General features: G+C 38.1%; 1 protein-coding gene across 3 annotated transcripts in view; it reads left to right on the top strand.

Annotated features, from left to right (window-relative positions):
• Positions 1-21,217, top strand: part of LOC140211655 (dual specificity protein phosphatase CDC14A-like) — a 105,367-nt gene that overhangs the window by 27,702 nt on the left and 56,448 nt on the right. For all 3 annotated transcript variants that reach the window (XR_011889539.1, XM_072281652.1, XM_072281653.1), the window contains exons 4-5: positions 8,268-8,360; positions 18,182-18,258. Coding sequence is in view for 2 of the 3 variants with exons in the window: in XM_072281652.1 (XP_072137753.1) it covers positions 8,268-8,360; positions 18,182-18,258 (170 nt within the window). In the remaining variant the exon portion in view is untranslated. The remainder of the gene's footprint in view (positions 1-8,267; positions 8,361-18,181; positions 18,259-21,217) is intronic.

Here is a 21,217-nt window from a genome sequence, read left to right as displayed (position 1 = left end):
TTAACATTTCAGTCAGGTGGTCTTTCCTCATCAACCTGAAATGTTAAATAATTTTCTCTCTTCACAGACATTGGATACTCCTAGCATTTACAGCTACTCTATATTTTTGTTTCTGGATTTCCAACACTGGCTGTGTTAGAATTAGTTTTGAATTAATTTAAGCTTTTGCATTCAATTAAATCCTGTTTTTTCTTACAGTTTTCTTGCACATTGGAAGGTGACAAAATGCATAGCTAAAAATTTAACATTAAAGGGATATAAAAACCAAATAGACAAAACAAGCAACAATTTAAACGTAAGGATACAGTATTTACTTTAGCTTCAAATCTAGACCTCAAACCGAGGCTTTTCAATGTTGAGATGTGGAGCTGAAACTGATTCAAAGTGATGATCTGGAATGCTGCCTGTACCTTTCCCTTGTGGTTTACAAGCTGTGATGGTTCTGTTTTAAGTTGTTATAAATGTCTGGAATTGTTCAAAATCCATTCACAAATAAGCAATTTTATTGAAAGCTTAAAGGATGTTATATGTCAGTGTAGCTTCAGGTATGCCATCAAGAACAGAAATCCCTGTGCTCACTAGACATCTCCTGGTTTAGGGAAAGTTACTTACTCTATGCTCCTCACAATTTTGTGTTCAGTGATCATAATGAATGGTGGAGTAGGACACAAAAACCAGACTGCTTTAATTCTGCTGTTTTAAATTGCTTATTATGAGATGCAGTGTGAGGTATGTTGGCCCAAAGAAAAATGGATCTCTGTCCTGCAATTTAATATGTAATTATCGAATCTGCAATAGTGCTTAGGGTGAGAATGATTTCTATTTTCCTCCCCCAAGATATTTCACTTTGATTCCAAGATGATTTTTTTTTTCTTTTTCATTCACCTTCCAAAAAAATTACTTTAGTGGTGGTACTCTCTGTTTTTTTGATATCGATTCAAGCACCAACACACTGTGTGGGAGAATACCCTTTGCAAACATTTTGAACTCCTGCCAAATAGTAAATCTAAATTGCTCTAATTATTATAATTTTACCATTGTTCTGAATTAGCATGAATATTGAAATCAACATACAGATGTTTCCAACTGGGGAGAGTGCATCAGGATAAAGACAAACACTGCCTACATTCCATCAGTTTCCTTTGAAACTAATTGCCTTACATTCTTTACTCTTTGTTAGGAAAGAGTGTTTGAAAAATTAAATGCATTTCCTAATGGCTCTTTGTGAAAAATCTATAAAGGACAGAAGTCTGGCAGCAATGTTATATTGCAGTGGAAGTAAAACGGTTGCTCAGTGCTGACACAAGTGTTATTACTAAAAATGTTATTTTGTGGTGCTTTGGTTTTCACAGAAAATACTCAGGATGCCGACTGACATTCTGAGGAAAAAATGATAATTGTAATAAATTAAATTGTAAAATTCCCTGTAGTTAGGAAATCTAAACATGATTGTCGCATAGCCTGATCATTTTGAGCAGATTGCATAAGTGATTCAGTCAACATCTCTTTTCAGTGATGTGAGAAAATTAAAGATTAACTTCTGAGTAAATTCTGTGATGAAATCCTCCGAAGATGCTACTTCTCTGCACTTAGGCCTGTAGAATCTTGATTTGTAAATCAGGAAGGGTTTTCAAATTGTGTTGAAATGTTATTCTGTCCTTTAATTGTTTGTTTATGTATCAAGCAATTGATTCAAATCATGGGCCAGGATCTTGGCATTAATATCATTAAAGTAACTGCTTATTCCTGTAATTTTATATCCTTTTTTGTTTGGAAATGTCTTGGTGATTTCTCTCTCTTTCTGTTGAAGCCATTGTTGCTTTATTAGAATGTATTCCACAAGTATGAGCAATTGCCCGATATCCAGGTATCCATTATCTTACTGTTTGTGGATGACAGCTATATTACTACAAGACCTAAAAAGTTGCATGTGTACTTCTTCGTACCAGCATTTGTCTACATATCATTCACTGCATAATAGAGTGATTTTTTAACTATATTTCCAAAGTGTGGAATGTTATGTTGCCTTGCAGTTACATATTCATTCCAGTATCCATTAGTAAAGACCATAGTCTCTTTCAATTTGTGAGCTCATTTATACTTCCCTTTGAAATGCTTCACCACCATAATAAAGTCTGCTCTAGGCAATGCATTTCCCCCATTCATTCTAACAAGTAATCATAATTTTTATAGAACATGGATATTAACCAAGGATCCACAGCATTATTACAGATTTCAGATTACCAGTTCCCTTTGTGTGTTGAAAAGTACTGCCTAAATTCATTGCATGGCCATTGAAAGTGCTAATTCTAAGATTTTGCTGCTTTCTTCTCTAGTCTTTCACCTGAGGGAATCTAATGAATACCTTTTTTAACCACCACAATTAGATCAAAGAGTACCTTGATCATCCAAACATAATGGCTCCAAGCTTTGTTAATTCAGCCTGTTCTCATATTTTAAACTGTTCAAGACTAAGCAGTCTTTATCGCACATGCTAAAAGGGAAATTTATTTTTCTTGATACATAGTTCTCAAAAAGACTTAAATGCAGTTCTCCAGATAAGGTTTGGATACAGCTTTGTATAAAGAAAGGGCAACATTTATCTTTGAAATTCAGTCTTGTGGCGGGGGGGGGGGGGGGGGGGGTGCGTGAAAAGAAAGGATGTGCTGATTTCAGCTGCCAGTCAGCTTAATGATCTGCCTATGTGACCACCCAAATCATTTGTTTCTCCATTGTTCCTCACCATTAAAAAATATTCTTCTTTGGCTTAATTGAATATAACTTTATTTACATTTGTTCTTCCTGTACTGAATTCAGTTTACCAATTGCCACTCATAAAATCTCTTGTTTTTCTTATGTAATGTCATCTTACATTTATAATTTTGTGTTGAACTATTTTTGTTAATTTATCCATAAATTATTGCACTTTGATTTATAAGAAGGCTCTGCAAGTATATTGTTTGTGTTACATTTTGAACTGGTATTTCATTAATTCCGAAGTTTTTGTCTGGATTGCATTTATTTTACTACAAGGGTAAAGTTTTGCATGTTATGATGGTTTTGGTTTTCCTGTGGCTGCATTGAAATTAGCTATCAGGTTACCAGTGAAGTGGTCTACTTTGCAGCAGCTGGTGGGGGGGGGAGGGGAAAGAGGAAAGCTAAGTTTAAAACACAAGCTTCCATCACAAACCTGGAGCTCACCAGTCACCTGTCCTTAAATGCTGTTGTTCCTGCAAAATGCCCTTTGTGGTCTTCCTCTAGGAAGCTGGCACCTGGCTGAATGGTAAAACATAGCACAGAACAAGGACTGTTTCAAATATTATTAACTTTAATTTATGAAAACAACAATTACCAGAAAATATCTGAACAATTGAATCCTTTAAACGGGGCTCAATTAAATAAATAAATAGACACACTCTACGTGTGCTTGTGTCCAGCCCACTCCATCCCACTGAATTCAAAGGACCTAGTATAAGACCATAAGATATAGGAGCAGAATTAGACCATTTGGTCCATCAAGCCTGCTCCACCATTTCATCATGGCTGATCCATTTTCCTCTCAACCTCTGCCTTAAACATACCCAGAGACTTGGTCTCCACAACCACCTGTGGTAATGAATTCCACAGACTCAACATTCTCTGGCTGAAGAAATTCCTCCTCATGTCCATTCTAAAAGGATGTCCCTCTATTCTGAGACTGTGTCCTCTGATCTCAGGCTGCGCCCACACTAGACCGGATAAATCTGTAACCGAAGCTTTTTCTCTTCGTTTTGACCCTCCGTCCACACTGAAACAGCGTTTTCCTCCCCCGAAAACGGAGCTTTTCAGAAATGCTCTCCAGAGTGAATAAACCTGAAAACACCTAATATCCGGCGTAGTGTGTACGGGGTAACCGGCTATTTTTAAAACCACTGTCATGACGTGCCGGAACAAATGGTGGCGGCAGCGCAGCATTTCATTGTTTTCTTGAACGCAACCTCCAACACCACAACAATATCTGACAATAGATGTGTAACAGCCTAATGTAACATTGTATGGAAATACAAGATAACACTGATGCAGACATGTTTTATACATTTTACAAGGTGCTTTATTAATGTATTGCTTGTGCAAACATTCAATAGATGCAATTGTCACTTTTGCCCAGTAACTTGTTTTATTGCACATGTTAAATACAGCAAAATAATACACAAAGACATGGCAAAAGTAAAGGCAAACAAATGAGGTAACAACAAATTTCACTTTTGCCCAGTTTCAAGCCTTACTGCATTTAGTTGTAGCTGTCGTCCCTTTCATCGATGAAGAGACTATGGCTGTAGGAAATGTTTCTGGACAAACGCGCACCAAGTCTTTTGTTTGGCAATTTCCTTTTAAGTTTTTCTAGTCTGTAACTGGACAAACACACCCCAAGTCTTTTGGTTGGCAATTTCCTTTTAAGTTTTTCTAGTCTGTAACTGGACAAACGCGCACCAAGTATACCGTTTCCTCTTCGCTTGTTTCTGTGTGTGCTGCGCATGCCCAGTAGGAGGAGATTGGCCCAAATATCCGTTTTAATGTGGACAGAGGTATTTTCAAAAACGCCTAGTGTGGATGCCTGTTGTTTTTACGCGAAACCGGCGTTTTCAAAATTATCTGGTCTAGTGTGGGCGTAGCCTTAGACTTCGCCAGCATTGGAAACCTCCTCCCCAGATCCATTCTATTGAGGCCTACAATGCCAGATTAAATTGGTGTAGGTTTAGGATGCAAGTTTCCAGTCTAAAAGTTTTCTGCTCCTGCAACTGACTCCTGTAAAACTCCAGCAGCAGAATACAATTGTCCTCAGATTGTTGATTAGGTGAGAAGTTGTTTAGACTTCTGCATCTCTGGTAATTATGTGGACCTGTTGACTTTTAATCAGAATGGCTATTTTTAGCAATTGTACTGGAAGAGGATGATAATGACAGCTAAGATCAAGCCAAATCTGATCCCATCCTTGCCTATTATCCACTTCATTACTTAATAACTTGAGATGATCAGATATTAATCACATGAAAAAGGCTTTTTTTTTGTTTTTAGGGTCTTTTCTAACATTTAAAAGTCAAATAAAACTGAAGTACCTAGTTTGCTTAATTAATTTCCACACTTAATGTTCTTTGATAAAGGCAGCAAAATTACCATCAATTGAAGATATAGAGCCTGGATCACCTAAACATTGAAGATGTACATTAGGATAACGTTCCAATGTTTCCAATTGTGATTTATTGTCACACGTCATTGCAACGAGATGCAGATAAAGCAAAACAATATCCCACTTTCAGAGAACTCTGGGATAGCAGTCTATTTTTCAAAAATTCCAGCTAACTTGACACGATTTCTAAAGTTAATGCAGCAAGTGCTCCTCCAGGCCCACATATAGTGGTTATTATTATAGAGTGATTTCCTGTTTATCTTTGTGGTTGGAGCGTAATTGCTTCATGTGCAGGGAAAAGATCTGTGATATTACTGCACAGCGGCAAGTTTAGATAATGTTTCTATAACCAGTTTTCAGGAAATGGACTAGTTATATGATCACGAATTGAACTCTATAACTAAAACGTAATTATAGAGTGAGCACAGAGAATGTCAGACTATATCCTTTCATGGTTGATGACCGATGACATTAAGTATCAACTAAATGTTGATACAACTCAATTTTTGTATTCTGTAGTACCAAATAAAAGGTGGAATATAGTTTAATTGGTTTTGCGCTATATTCTTAGTTTCTGTTCTGGTGCTTGGTTTGGAGAACGATTGCTTGAGAAAGTACACTTTGTACATTGCTGTGTATTTGAGGGAGAATGATCAAAAGAAGGTTGTCTCTAGTTGATGGATTCTTTTATTGATCTACCACTAAGCTTATGTGAAGGAAGGAATTAAATAGATGTGTAGTATCATAACTGTGGATTGATGCTATTACCTTAAAGCTGATCCTACCATTTAAAATTTGTCAGAAGGGTCTACATTTGTTGACATCAAACTAAATGGTACCAACAATGTCCACGGTGGTAGGCTGGGGTGGGGGCACGGAGGTGTGGCTGTGATTGCATGTAAGTGGAGTACAGGTCACATTAGTTTAACACTGCACAGAACAAATTGAGTTAATTATTAACTTCATTCGAAGGTTAAACCTTAACTGGTGTTTGAACCAGTGATATTGAGAAGTGCAGGACTTGTTTTGATGTCACCCAGTAATGATCCTCAATTTTCCAAAAATAAATGCTAGTTGCATTAAATCTGCCTGTGCCCCAACTCATCTCCTATAAGCACTTAGACCAGTCAAAAGTGATTTGTAAATTGGACTATTTTATTTCAAAACCAGTTTAGTTCTTATGTTTGAATGGCAATAGATATTTGGAATGGATTCATAATAAAAATTGATGGCTGAATGCCCACTATCAGCTTTCTCTGGATTTCTGTGTCCGCTTTTGGTCAGCATAGATTCACTAAATTGATAAAGTAGTAGGTTAATTGCCCACTGTTGTCTCTAGTGTGCAGGTAGAATATTGGGTGGAGGGACTTGATGGGAATGTAATGAGGATAAAATGGGATCAGTGGAGGATTAAAACCAAGTGGGAGATTGATGGCTGATCTGTGTTCAGTGTGGTGACTGGCCTGTTTGCATGTGTATGACTGTATGATTGTGGAGATAAGGTTATTGTTCTCTGTAAAATGTTTGAATAAGGTTAGCTGATACTGATGGGAATTAATGAGGTGATCTCCTTGAGATATCAACATCTGAACTGTATTGTAAAAGCAGAAGCTGTTTACCTAACTGGAGAGTTTGTCTAGGGACCAAGTCACAAGGGAAGAGTCAGTTATTTAGAACCGAGATGGGAGGGATTTCTTCATGCAGAGCTGTAAATTGTTGAAATTCTCTATCTCCTGGATTGGTGAAAGCTTAGTCATTGAATCTTTGTGGCTGAGATCAAGAGATTTTAAGGTACTAAGAGAAGTATAGAATAAGGGGAATGTATGGGAAATGAGCTAGGAATTGGCAATGAACTGAAGCACATGGCTGATTGGTTCTATTTCTTATGTAATTGGTCATGAGAATTTATGATAAATTGTTATTTTGCCACTGTGTTATCACAATGTTTTCCATGTACCCAAAAACTTACCTTGGTAACTGAAATTTATGTCCAAATTAAGAGTTTTAAACTTTTTAAAAGGTGGTATATTCTACAATAGCATTAAATGTAGACATTCTATGTATCTTGGATATTTGTTGAGTTTAAAAAAAATCAAACACACAGAAGTAGTGATGGACGAAAGCATGATGAAGTGGGAATGGAAAGGAAGATGTATTTGTGCTGGCATCCCCTGTTTCACTTCCAGTTCCCAGCTATTGATGTTAGCTTTCATAAGCTTTCCACCTCCCATTGTATTCCGTAAAAAAATGGTAACTGAAGCAAGAACATGATGGGGGGGGGGTAAGGAGCGGAAGACGTAGGAACAGGAGTAGAGTGGTCAGTTTGCACGTGCAAGAGGGAGGTCACATTAGGAAGTGCTGTAACTTACCAACACACAAGCAACTTCTGGTTTATTCAACTTCCCATTTATTCAATGTGTCTTTATCTCCATGATCATTGCCAATTCCTATTTACATTAGAAACTCACATGTGTTACTTTGTAGAAACATAAGGTTCTCTCAGGTCATGCTTAGCACCACTGGTGGGGTGGGAGAGCACTGATGGGACTAAGGAAAGGTTTACATGAGTTTCTAATTTAAACCGAGACGTGAAAGTTTATGTAAAGAAATTGAGAAACTGTTTGACATTAAGAATTCAAGTATTTGCTCTGATCAAATTTCATTTACTTTTGATGATTGGCACTGGCTTGCTTCCTTACCATCCACTACACACATGTGAGCCATCAAGCTCCCATGTACACTAAAGCTATTTTCCATTGTTCTCATCTCCTTTTCCTGTCAGGGAGATATACAAATGCCAATTTAAAGTGCTCCTACCATCTAGCATGTGGAAGGAAGCCAGAGGTCCGAAGGGAAACCTGGGGCACAGGGAGATTATGTAAATACACAGAGACCGAATCTAATGGCAAGATCCTTGGAATTGTGAGGCACCATCACCTGTTGCTGGGGTATTGTAGCACGCAGGAGATTAAAGCATTTTAGTCAAGCTTTTAATAAAATTACTAAATACATCAACAGGAAGCAAACATACTCCTAATATTTTCTTGTTGGAGATTATGACCATGCATAATAATTCACTTTGTGTTTTTTGTGTTTATAGTCTTTTACCTTGGGAAGGAAAAAAATTGTTCACTACACAGGAAGTGATCAGAAGAAACAGGCAAATTCAGCAGTCCTCATTGGGTCCTTTTCAGTAAGTGTTTTGATTTCTCTAAAATGGATGATCAGATAATTTGTGGAATGCTTGTGTTAGATATTCTGTGCCTTGCAAAGTTAATTAAAATATGATAGTTGTATTCAGGCAGGTAAAATAAGCGTGTTTTAAGGGTAATCACTTATTCAGCCTAAAGATATATGCGTATAACTGGTTGTTCTGATGTGAATGAGGGATGAATGCTAATAAGTGTCGAGTTGTGTGTTTTCCAATAGAAAGGAATAATTCTTCTGAAGAAGAATGGAGTGTTTGTTGAACTAGTCTCTGATTATAATCATAGAGGGGAAAAAAAACCATTATTGCCAGCATTCAATGGAATAGTCTGCATTTTTACCTAACAAACTAATTCTTTATTTTCTGCATCATGTAATCCGAGGTCTTTGGGTGCTGAACTTTAGTAGGCTATTGAATGAGTACCAGTGGCATTTCTGAACAAACATGAGTTGTTTTGGTGTACTTGCTTAAGTTACCCACATCTGAACGATTAATTTCGTGATGACATTTACATCCTAGCATATTCTGTGATGTTATCCCGACACTAATATAAATCTTTTAAAGATGTATTTTAAATTATTTTCACTTAATCAAAAATAAGATTAGAAGACCAGTAGCCAAGAGGTTTAAATGCTCATGGTTGAGTTTTAGCCTCGAGAGCTTGCTAAATCTTCCTGCTCCTTCATCCTCTTCCATCTAATGATTTTTATTTTCTGGGCTTTGAGCTCCAAATATAAGACCATAAGATATAGGAGCAGAAGTAGGCCATTCAGCCCATCGAGTCTATTCTGCCATTCAAACATGGGCTGATCCAATTCCTCCAGTCACCCCCTCTCTCCTGTCTTCTCCCCATACCTTTTGATGCCTTGGCTAATCAAGAACCTATCTATCTCTGCTTTAAATACACCCAATGACTTGGCCTCCACAGCCCCTCGTGGTAATAAATTCTACAGATTTACCACCCTCTGACTAAAGTAATTTCCCTGCATCTCTGTTCTAAATGGACATCTTTCAATCCTGAAGTCATGCCCTCCTGTCCTGGACTCCCCTACCATGGGAAATAACTGCCATATCTAATCTGTTCAGGCCTTTTAAAGTCTGGAATGTTTCTATGAGATCCCCCTTCATTCTCCTGAACTCCAGGGAATACAACCCAAGAGATGCCAGATGTTCCTCATACAGTAAAACCCGCTCATTCCTGGATTTTTTTTCCCCCTGTAATCATTCTTGTATAGAGATACTATAGAGCTTTCAATGAACTACGTGTGCTCTACTTGTCTGAATTAGGACTTCTGGAGGGAAATATAATACTGAGGAATATGTAATACTGTCATAATTCCAAACAATTTGTTTTCATTAATGACCTTCATGGATATTGTTAGAATATAACAAGTAAACCATGAAAGAGCAGGGTGAGAACCAACATTGTTTTTCTTTATCCCACTTGCACACCCTTGCAATGACCCATCTTCTCACTCCAAACTTAGAGCACGTTGGAGCTTGTGGTTTGAATTTCAATAGAAATCATGTTCTGGTATGTTGTTGTCTATCATTTCCAACAGTGATGTCAAAACCTGTGCGGGAGGAGTTTTAAAGCTGTTACACTGGGCAGTTCATTCTGTCAGCCTCAAAAATCTTGGTCCAATGGTACAAAAAATCGTCATGACTGGAGACTTCCTCGGCTGCAGTGGACAGCCATGACGCCTTCTATGCCTTGCTATGTCCTTGCAACACCACCTTCTTGGCCATTGGGTCTTGTTGCTGATCTCATTCGCCCCATCCGTTGGAACTGGCTTCACATGCTGGGCTACGTTAACGGGCATGTTAAAAACAATGATTGTATATTTTACTGAAAAAAGATGATAAGAGAAATAGAGATAGAAAAAACTTAAAGATACATATGGCATGGAAAGGCATATTAATCAAACTTAATGATAGGAAATAGAAACTGCTGCTTTGTTCAGCTGAAAGAGATTAAAAAGGGACCTTTGCAATTTGTGTGGTCACAGTCTTTAATGGAAATATTGTTTCATTATTTAGCCATTCTGTTCATAGTTTCTCATTTTGATAGAAAAACTAGCATTGTCAAAAAAGCCCAGCCTCTATGATAACAAAAGTACTGCCTTAATTCCTAATCTAGTAGTAACCCATTTTAAATTTAGAACAGAGCCTATTGAAATAATTCTCTTTGCAATTAATGGTTTAAACTGACCCTCAAAATTTTTGCATACAATTTGGCTAAAATTGTATTTATTTACTTTATTTAAACAACAGTGCCACGATACCAGTGCTTTAGTCCACCAGAGCCAGGCCTGTAGTCAGGGGGAAATGGAAAATGATGGCTAAAGCTCCTGCTTTTAGTTTCCCTCTGCTCAACAAAGACCAGTACACGTTAGGATGACATGCTTAGAAACCACTATGCAAACTCCTTGAGTGCTGAAGGAAAGTCTGTATTCCCAATTGTCAAATAAACTAGAGTTTAGTCAATATTTAATACCAAGACTTTCATATCCTTTTTCAGTAGCAATTTCCTCTATTACTTCTTCCAAGTCTCAGACATTTGAGTTAAATGCTTTTCACTGTCAAGTTCTTTAGTGTTCTAAGTTCACTATGTTAAATTAGTTAATAATTCTTTATATTCCTATGTCATGTATAGGAATGTAAGTTACAATTTTTGCTTGTATTACATGTAAAAATTTGACAACTTTTCTATTGTTTCCTCAACTGGCTCTCTTCTCTTAGCTGAGTTTAAATAACATGCAATGAGCCATATCTAACTATTGAGCTTTAGTGCCTGAGATGGGCAGGGAAAATATTAAAGGCAGACAGTTTGGTTCTTATCTAAATTTTCAATGTAAACTCTGAGTCCCATTATAATTTCTCTGCTGGCATTTGTCTTGAGTTCATTACAAATGTAATTTGGCATGGAACACCAAAATTATTCCAAGACCCTTTTTATTCTCTATTGTCTAATCCATTATATTGTTCATAATTATAATATCCATACATATACATGTCTGATGGTGGGTGGGGAGAGGGAAGTGTGGTTGGAATCCTGTCCTGAGATGAATATTTATATTTGATGTTGATTTTGTGAAGCATTTGAAGAAAACTTGTGAAGTTGCAACCAGTATTGTTCTTGGGGATTTTCAATGCATTAATTTGTGGTCTTGGAAAGCAAGAACGAAATGGAATTAACAAAGGACCCAAGGCTGCTGCCTGTAAGGAATTTGTATGTTCTGCCCGTGACCACGCGGGTTTCCTCTCAATGCTCCAGTTTCCTCCCACATTCCAGTTGGTAGATTAATTAGTCATTGTAAATTGTCCCGTGATTAGGCGAGGATTAAATTGGGGGAACGCTGGGCTGGAAGGCCTACTCCACACTGAATGTCAATAAGTAAATACATAAGCAAGCAAAGAAAGTTTAGAATAGCATTGTTGAAAGACACTGTTAATGAGGTACCCAAATGTTCAGAGTAGCCATTGTTAAACACAACTTATTTAAAGAAATTAATTGCAAACTTTATTTTTATTTATGAAAATTTTGGAAAGTTGTTGCATTATTGCTGTACCACTTACGTGGAAGAGGTTTGATACCAAATGGGAATGATTCTTATGGTGAGGATAGGATCAAGCTTGGTTATGATGACCCTGTGCTGATTGTGGAGTTAGGACCATTAAGACCAAAACAAATTAAAAAAGCCCCAAACACAACCAGTCGTTCTACTGAAAAAGCAGAACATTTTTAATTGAAATGGATCAATGCAAAATGTTGTTAGCACTAGATGAGAAAAAGTGAGCACAGCAATTTTCTAGCTGCCAAATCTGCATTCTTCTGAGGACATTCAATAATGATAGTTTTAAAGTAGGTTACAGCCGGCGTCCAGGACTAGTTGGTTTCAGAGTCCAGACAATTTAATTTTACTTGCTGGCAGCTTGGAAAATCAACAGTAAATTTATCTATTTAAAAAAATTATAAAATACTGTGATAGAATATACATTTGAAAGAATTATATTTAAAGTGTATGAAACTGATTAAACTTAGATAGGAAATGGGATGAACTGAATACTAAATGAAATAGAAAAGCAAAGTTGGCACATAGTCAGACAAGAGTAATAGAGAGGAATATTGGAATGGTGATTTTTTTTTTCATCATAGTAAAATGAGGTACCATAAGCTTAAATAGTTGAGAATTTGCAGGGATAATTGTATGACAGAGTTAAGCAGAATAGGTTGTATGAAGGCAAGATAGAACATGAGAAACTGATTTATGGTTGGAATAACATCAATGTAGGAAATGGAAAATAAGGTTTCTGTTATTTGGCAGCCTTTACAGTAACAATGGCATGAAGGCTGAGAATGAAAGCATGTTACAGTGCTTTAAATTTTAATGAAAAGATGTCATGCCCATAGCTGACTGGGGTATAGAATTGCAGCAAAATTCTTCTGTCTTGATTTTATCCCTTACAACATTTTGACCTCCTCACAATTTATTTTCTACAGTTTTGAAAATTATTTTTAATTATTTGCATTAGTATTTTGCACAATATTTTCATTGAATGCATTTTTGAAGTTCAAGTTCACTATGTTCATTGGCTATCCTTTATCCATTCTAAATCCTCAGATAATTTGCTAGATGTAAATCCATTAGATAAAGCTGCATTGAAAGGTGCAGAATGATAAAACCTCATCAATGTGCCCCATTATCATGCATAAAAATATATCTGCACAGACACAGCAACAGGCTAATTAACCCATATAATCCCTCCCCCCCCCTTTTTAATATAGAAAAGTCAGATTGACATTTTTATGAGCAACTGGAACCTTTCCAGAATCTGGGAATTTAGGAAGATAACAGCCAATACATCGACTATCTTTGCAGATATATTTTTTGAATCCTAGGATGCAGACCCAGGGATTTGACGGCCCTTAATCATACTGGTTTCCTGGAAACCTTTGCTCTAGTAATCATTATTTTAAGTTTCTTATTCTCATTTGCTTCTTGCTTATTTACTACTTTCCATGTCAATTTATGTCAGGCATACACAAAATATCCCCATATATCACCATGCCTCACTTTCTGAGTCAGCACTATTTTTGTTACTGTTTTTCTTTGTAGCTTTCTCTATCTGTTATTACATTTCTTGCTAGTTTATGCTTGTAACCTAGTTATGCAACCTTATGGGTCAATCTTCAAAGGTACATTTAATGTCAGAGAAATGTATTCAATATACATCCTGAAATGCTTTTTCTTCGCAACCAATCATGAAAACAGAGGAGTGCCCCAAAGAATGAATGACAGTTAAATGTTAGATCCCCAAATTCCCCCCCAGCTCCCCTCCCTCCCGTAAGCGGCTGCAAGCAACAATTCCCCCGTCCCCCCCCCCACCGGTCATTTTTAAAAAAGCATCTGCACCCACCACCGAGCACTCAAGCATGAGCAAGTCAACAGCAAAGGCACAGACTTGCAGTACAGTACTCCAAAGACTACATTGTTCACCCGGCATTCAACATACCACAATATCTCTCTCTCTCTCTCTCTCTCTCTCCCTCTCTCTCTCTCTCTCTCCCTCTCTCTCTCTCCCTCTCCCTCTCCCTCTCCCTCTCCCTCTCCCTCTCCCTCTCCCTCTCCCTCTCCCCCTCCCTCTCCCCCTCCCTCTCCCCCTCCCTCTCCCCCTCCCTCTCCCCCTCCCTCTCCCCCTCCCCCTCCCCCTCCCCCTCCCCCTCCCCCTCCCCCTCCCCCTCCCCCTCCCCCTCCCCCTCCCCCTCCCCCTCCCTCTCCCCCCCTCCCTCTCCCCCCCTCCCTCTCCCCCCCCTCTCTCCCCCCCTCCCTCTCCCCCCCCTCTCTCCCCCCCTCTCCCTAATAAGGGAGAAAGAAGAGTCTCTGTTTCACAGTGAGAGGGAAGACATAACAAATGACTCCCTGGTTTATGATGTTAGAAGTCCGTTGCATCGCTTTTTCCGAGCTCTGTGCCCAAAGATCTCAGGTCACTGGGCACACAGCCTTAGATCTTCCATCTCTCACGACACACCAGTCTTCTGCTCAGACACCGACCTCCAATTCTCTCCCCCTCCACCCCCCCCCCGCCCAAGAGAGAAACTTTTACCTTTGCAAGCTGGATACACACTGTATTGTTTTGGGGAAGTAGTTCAAATACATTCTTGTATTCATCTTTTGGAGATGATATTTGTTGTCTGACTTGGCCAGTCTTTATGATGATTAAAGTCCGTCATTGCTGTTGTATTGCCTGCATTACTTCTCAGTTTTTGGTCTGTTCAACAGAATAGCCTACTGTCAATAGATTGCTTCCAAAGGTGTTTTCTCCTTATTGTTATTCCTTATTTCTACCCTAACTGGTTTAACTTTGTGAACCAAGTTCATTTCCTCATTTCTTCCTGTTGTCTCAGATTTGTCATTTATTATCAAACCTGCTGCCCTTCTTTTCAATTCTGCCTACTAACAATATCCTCAAGTTTCACATTATGTAATTACTTCAGTTAGGTTTTCCTGCAAAACAAAAAAAATAAACAGTTGGTGTATTCCTTAACGATAACTTGGTTAGTACAGGCCCAGTGGTCAAAAGTGCCTTGTTTTCATGCTGTATTTCTCTGTGTCTCTCTAACTTTGGATTAAGCAAGTTATTTTATGCAGAAAGTTTCTATTCTTTTTCAATATTCCTGTGTTTAACAGTAGAACATCGATAACTGCAGTTCCACCAAGTTAAACACGATTTCCTTTTCTGATTAGCATTTTGTATCAGTTAAAATAGATGTTTTTTCTTCGCAGAACTTTCTTTCCTGCACTTACTGATTAAAATTCTAAATATCTGAAATAATACCGGCATATATTTTAATAACTTTAGCTAAAGTGACTAAACTTGTTATTACTTTGAGGTTAGTTGTGGCTCAGTAGTTCATCAGTGCTTTAAACTTGACATATCGTTCTGCTTTATAGTCAGAAGCTAAACATTGTTTCTCCATCGTATTGACAAGTCAATAACATTGTGGCAGCAGCCTTCCGTATGGTCTGATTTGATGTTGATTTTCTGGAAAATTGAAGTGTATAAATGATGCTACTTTGAAACTGTTAAGGAAGTTAAGCCTGAAGACGGAAGAAGAATTGAGGTAGAAATAGGTAATCTGGGTGAAATGAAGGAGGTTATTTACTTGATTAACTGGGAAAGGGGATATGAGTGGAATAAAGTGCTGGAAACACCAAGATATTGCTAAAAGCTATAACATTCATAGAGATATTATTCTGTATATTATGTTGGGCATGCTCTATCTGTAATGACACATTTGTGACAAAATAGCTTTATTAATATTGTGGAATGGATATTGTAGGAGAAAACAAATAGCAGTATTGCAGACATCCCACCCTGCAAAAAACTCATTTCAGGGAAGTAGCACCATCAATTTGTGGGAGACTCCCGGAACTTCCGGGAGAGGTGGGATGTCTGCAATAGAGTAGCTCCTTAGCAGCTAGCCAGCTAGTTTAAATAATGTTAGCTATGCTAATGAACGAATGACACCTGTTAATCTCACCTCAACATGTCCTTTACAGTCTTAACCCACCATGGGCAATAGAAATGTCACTGTTGCAAACAGTGCAGCGAGCGACACTGTCATTATTTTTGACCCCTATTACGCAGGGTTACACTTTACTGTAGTCTGAGGGTGACGTACATTTTATATTTTCTTTTTTTTTTGGAACTCTCTGCCATGGCGCTCTTTCTTTCTTCCTTTCTCTCTCTCTCTCTCTCTCTCTCTCTCTCTCTCACTTGCAGATGCTGGCGCTCTTTCACTTGCTTTCTCGCGATCTCTCGCACGCACTCTTTCTCTCACTTTCTTTCGTGCGCTCTCTTGCTTTCTCGCTTTCTCTTGTGCGCTCTTTCTCTCTCGCGTACTGTTCTCTGTCTCTCGCGTGCTCTCTCGCGCTCTCTTGCTTTCTCTCCCTCATGCTCTCTTGCTGTCTCTCGCGCTCCTTGCTTTCTCTCTCACGCTCTCTCGCTCGCAGTCGCTCGTGCTCTTTCACTTGCTTTCTCGCGCTCTCGCTTGCTTTCTCGCAATCTCTCCCTCGCGCGCACTTTCTCGCTTTCGTGCGCTCTCTTGCTCTCTTGCTTTCTCTCTCACGCACTCTTGTGCTCTCTGTCTCTGGCACGCTCTCTTGCTTTCGCTCGCTCGCTCTCAAAAAAATTGATTTCCGTGATATTGTATATAATTTGCGGGCATCAGGGAGCCACTATTAATATGCAGGAGACTACCGGCACTTCCGGGAGAAGTGGGATGTCTGGTATTGCATAACTCTTCTGTTTATGCGTGTTTGCCCCTACTAAAACTAATATGCTCTCAGAACCTTGCTCTTCTAATGTGAGAGGTACTCAGTGACCTCAGGACAGAGGACTGCACTCTGGTGATAGTCCATGAGAATAAAACACAAATAATATGCTACGAAGTGAATTATGAACAAAGTGTTGGAATCCAGAGACTCCAAAGTGGAATTTCACATGGTGCAAATTATTTTTAGTACACCACTGGATTAGGCTCAATCAGGACTGCTGGACCATGATGTTGACCTTGCAGACAAACTACCCTCTAGTGGGTCATTACTGTCAGCTTTAATTTTAGATGAGTAATGTTGCAGGTATAAAATGTTGAACTTAAGTAGCTGTAAAATGCAGAGGCTACAACTGTTTGAATGCTATAGCCAATAGTGTGAATTAATATTTCTGGATCACTCTGTCAATAGAGACAACAGTAATTTTGCTGTTGATAATTCATGGCTTGTGGTAGAACTGCTAAAATAAACAAAGAAATCAGTTAGATCACTGTGAGACGAGAGCATTTTCAGGGACTCCTATTCAACACTAGATTATTGTTTGCATTCATATAGCGAAGTATTTTGTCATAATCTGCTGCCAGAGAACTTGTGTTCTTCACATTAGGGGATTGAATTTGTTTGAAGACCTGTATTCTGATCATTTTCATATTTGTTCTGTTGTGTGTTCCTTTTGAAAAAATCAGGTGCTTATGGGAGTAACTGACATTTGTGATTAAACACAGCAATTCCTAGTTGGAGCAAACTAGAATTTTGTCCTATATTTGTATAAGGAATGATTTAAACATTAATTAATGGAAAGTTTTGTATTTTAGCTCTTAACTGGCCCTTCAGGAATTTGAAAGACTTTGATTATAAAGTGTGCGTCAGAAGAATAAAAACACTTATGTACTCGTTTATTTTTAGCTTTCATCTAAGCCTTTATTTAGTTCGTGCATTTTACTCTGCAATCTATCTGCCTTTTATGGTAGGTACCATGATGGAATGGTTAGCAAATCACTCTACAGTAGGAAATTAAATCACACTGCAAGAATGTTAAGCCCCCACTATCACAAACTTAATTTCAATTAAGATAGATTTACTTACGCTTTTTATTGACTTTATTATTGATCTGCGGTGAATGATACTAGACTGATCATATATTATGAAGCCCGAACATAATAGAACTTTTTTATTCATTACAGTCCACATAGGATAATATTATTTCCGTGGTATTCTAATCGTAGTGATCTTCAGCCAGTTTATAAATGTGCTTAGCTGTTGTATATTCCGAAAGGGGTTCTCTTACAGATTTAATTTACATTCTAATTTACAGTCTGAAAAGAATGCTAATTTTAATTTACTTCAGAAGGCATAACCGAAGAATAGAAATTTATATGTGTGAATTTGACTTTGTAATTGAAATGTCACTAAAATTGCTGCAAATGTATTTTGAAAATTTCATGTGCTTAATCTTGTTTCCTTTAGGTAATCTACCTGAAGAAGTCTCCAGAGGAAACCTACCGATTATTGGTAGGAGGGAATAATGTATATCAATCCTTCAGGTAACTGTCTTTAATTCCATTTTTTGAGATGGATACTAAATAGTTTACAGTCCTGATCAGGAATCATCTCATAAATGTGCAAATAAAACATTTAGTAGTATGAAATGCTACACTTCAGTAGCGACTATTACTTTGGCTCACTGCCATCAGAGAAAGAGAGGTAAATTGCTGGTGCAGTTTCCTTTGGCTCACGAAGATTGGATGCTTCTGTTACCAACCTTTTAATATGGGATTGAAAATCTGGGATTTGTCAACAAAAACAAGAATAATACTGAGATCATCTTGCTAAACACTTGTAGATGAATGCTGCTTCAGAGCCATGTATCTATTTTCTGTCTGTATTGTAGTAGCGCATAGTTATATCTCTAATTAGAATGCTTAGTTACGCTCATTTGAATGCTATGATCACTATACCACTAATTTACTTTCATTAATTTCTTTTTATCACTTTAAAATTGTTTGTCTTTGCTGGAATCATCACAAAGGATATATTGTGTATTTAATATTTCAATGATATTTTAATATAATCTTGTGTGTGTGTGTGTATATTTATATTGAGCATTCTTGTTCACTTAAATGATTCATTATGGGTTATATGTTAATTGCATATGTCATCAAACTACCACATGATACATGCGTGTTTCACGAAAAGTAAACTCAAAGCTACACCTGTATTTTCAGACTCCTTGCATCTTCCTTTGAATTAGTTTAAAGTTTTGAAGTTACAAAACATAACATTGGTGACTTGTTATTTTTCAAACGAACACGAGTTGGTGCAAACCCTTTAGAGCCAGCGAGACATTCCTAATAAACCAACAACAGCTTAGTGCAGCCCAGCATGTGGAGAGACAGTATTCAGAAAGAGAGACATGATCAATTTTTTAAAGTCAGTAAATGGAAGAATTTGGGGTTCATAAAGAGTGAGTGCTGGGTGATTATAATCATTAAAAAATCTGAAATGGCTGGTTACATTAGAAAGATTGACAAACATGATTATACAAAGGGATAATTGGCTCATGTATACTGAGCTATTGGAACAGTATTTTGAAGCAAATGAAATAACCAATGAGAAGCAAGCACCAATTTTGCTGGGTTTATTAGGTTTAAAGGCATACAGTTTGCTCGGAAGTTTAACTGTTTCAACCAAACCAGCCACAGTTAGCTTTGCTGTTATTGTGAAAGTAGTGCAGGAACATCTAGAATTCAAACCATTGTTGATTGCAGAATGCTTTGGATTTCATAAGCGGAGTGAAAAGGGAGGGATACCCTATTTCAGTGTACGTGTCTGAATTGAAGAGATTGAGCATTGTCAGTTCAGTGATGGATTTAATGATGCACTGAGAGGTCATTTAGTTTGTGGAATATTACAAGGAAGCATTCAGAAACTGCTTCTAACTGAAGCACAACTTGAATTCAAAAGAGCAATTGAAATTGATGTTTCAATGGGGAAAAACAGAGATGCTTTTGAGTTGCAGTCAGCAATGAAACTGAGCGTGAACAAAATTACATCTGGCCTGGTCAAACAAATTGTGTTACTGTTGACAGGCGCTCACATATGCCAAACAAATGTAGATTTAAAGGCGAAACTTGCAGAAAATGCAATGAAGTAGGACAGATACAAAGAGCACGTTGGGCAGATAAAAATAAATGGACTGCTCCGGGAAGAGAAAAACCTAGAAAGTCAAGTTGCAGTTTCAAAACGAGTATTAATCTGCATGCTGTTGGTCAAAAGTCTGATAATAGTGAGAGTGATGCAGGAGTGTGTAGCCTTGAGATTTACAGTGTGAAAATTAGCAATAGGCAAGCAATTTGGCTTATGCCAGAAGTGAATGGAAAATTAATTAAGATGGAATTAGATACTGGTTCAGCTGTTCCAGTCATTCCACAAAATGAGTTTGAGAGGCATTTCAAAGATAACAAACTGAAACCTACAGATATCCAATTTAAGAACTTGTACTGGAGAGAAGGTAATTCCTGCGGGAAAAACCATTTGTAACTGTGAACAACCAACAAGCCACATTGACCTTGTATGTGGTAAAAACAGAAGGACCAGCATTGTGGGGACATGATTGGCTGAGACGACTATAACTAGATTGGAGATCCATCAACCATTTGCATGCCACATTTCCTGCTATGAAGCCATACGAAAGCGAATTAAGAAAGGTATTGTAGGATGTCACAACTGTCTCCATGCCTTACACCAGGGGTCCCCAACCTTTTTTGCACTGCGGACCAGTTTAATATTGACAATGTTCTTGTGGACCGGCCGACCCGGGGGTGGGGGTGAAGGGTTGCCAACGGACAAGAGTAGCAGTCAAATACGTTGGGATTACCCCGAGAAAAAAACTACAATGACCACGAAGCCTTGCGCGGGCACCAGTGCGCATGCATGACTTGCGCATGCGTGTACGTGCCTATTTTTTTGTACAAATGTTTTTTGGCGATTCTGTTGGGGGGGCGGGGGTGTTAATCGCGACCGGAATATAGGTGATAGGTGGTTAATACTTTCAATTTCGTGTCTAAAGGGTTTCTCTAATGAATTTAATATTAAACACATAGCGCATATTTTCCTCGCATGAATATAGTGATAAGTCAATTACCGGGGGAGGACAGCGGAGCTTGAAGTAAGTGTTGAACGAACTTCCAGTAGAAATGGTAGAGGCAGGTTCGATATTATCATTTAAAAAAAAAACATGGATAGGTATATGGACAGGAAAGGAATGGAGGGTTATGGGCTGAGTGCAAGTCGGTGGGACTAGGTGAGACTAGGCGTTCGGCACGGACTAGAAGGGCAGAAATGGCCTGTTTCCGTCCTGTAATTGTTAAGTCACTTGTAAGTCAATAGCATCATAACATTTTAAGTAACGTTTGGATATTAAACACACAGCACATATTTTCTCCATATGAACATATAAAATCATTGCAACACACCAATATCGCTGAATCGGTGGGAGCCCTG

This window comes from Mobula birostris, chromosome 17 (assembly GCF_030028105.1).
Source record: "Mobula birostris isolate sMobBir1 chromosome 17, sMobBir1.hap1, whole genome shotgun sequence".
Lineage (NCBI taxonomy): Eukaryota > Metazoa > Chordata > Chondrichthyes > Myliobatiformes > Myliobatidae > Mobula > Mobula birostris.
This window is presented reverse-complemented; position numbering and strand designations above follow the sequence as displayed.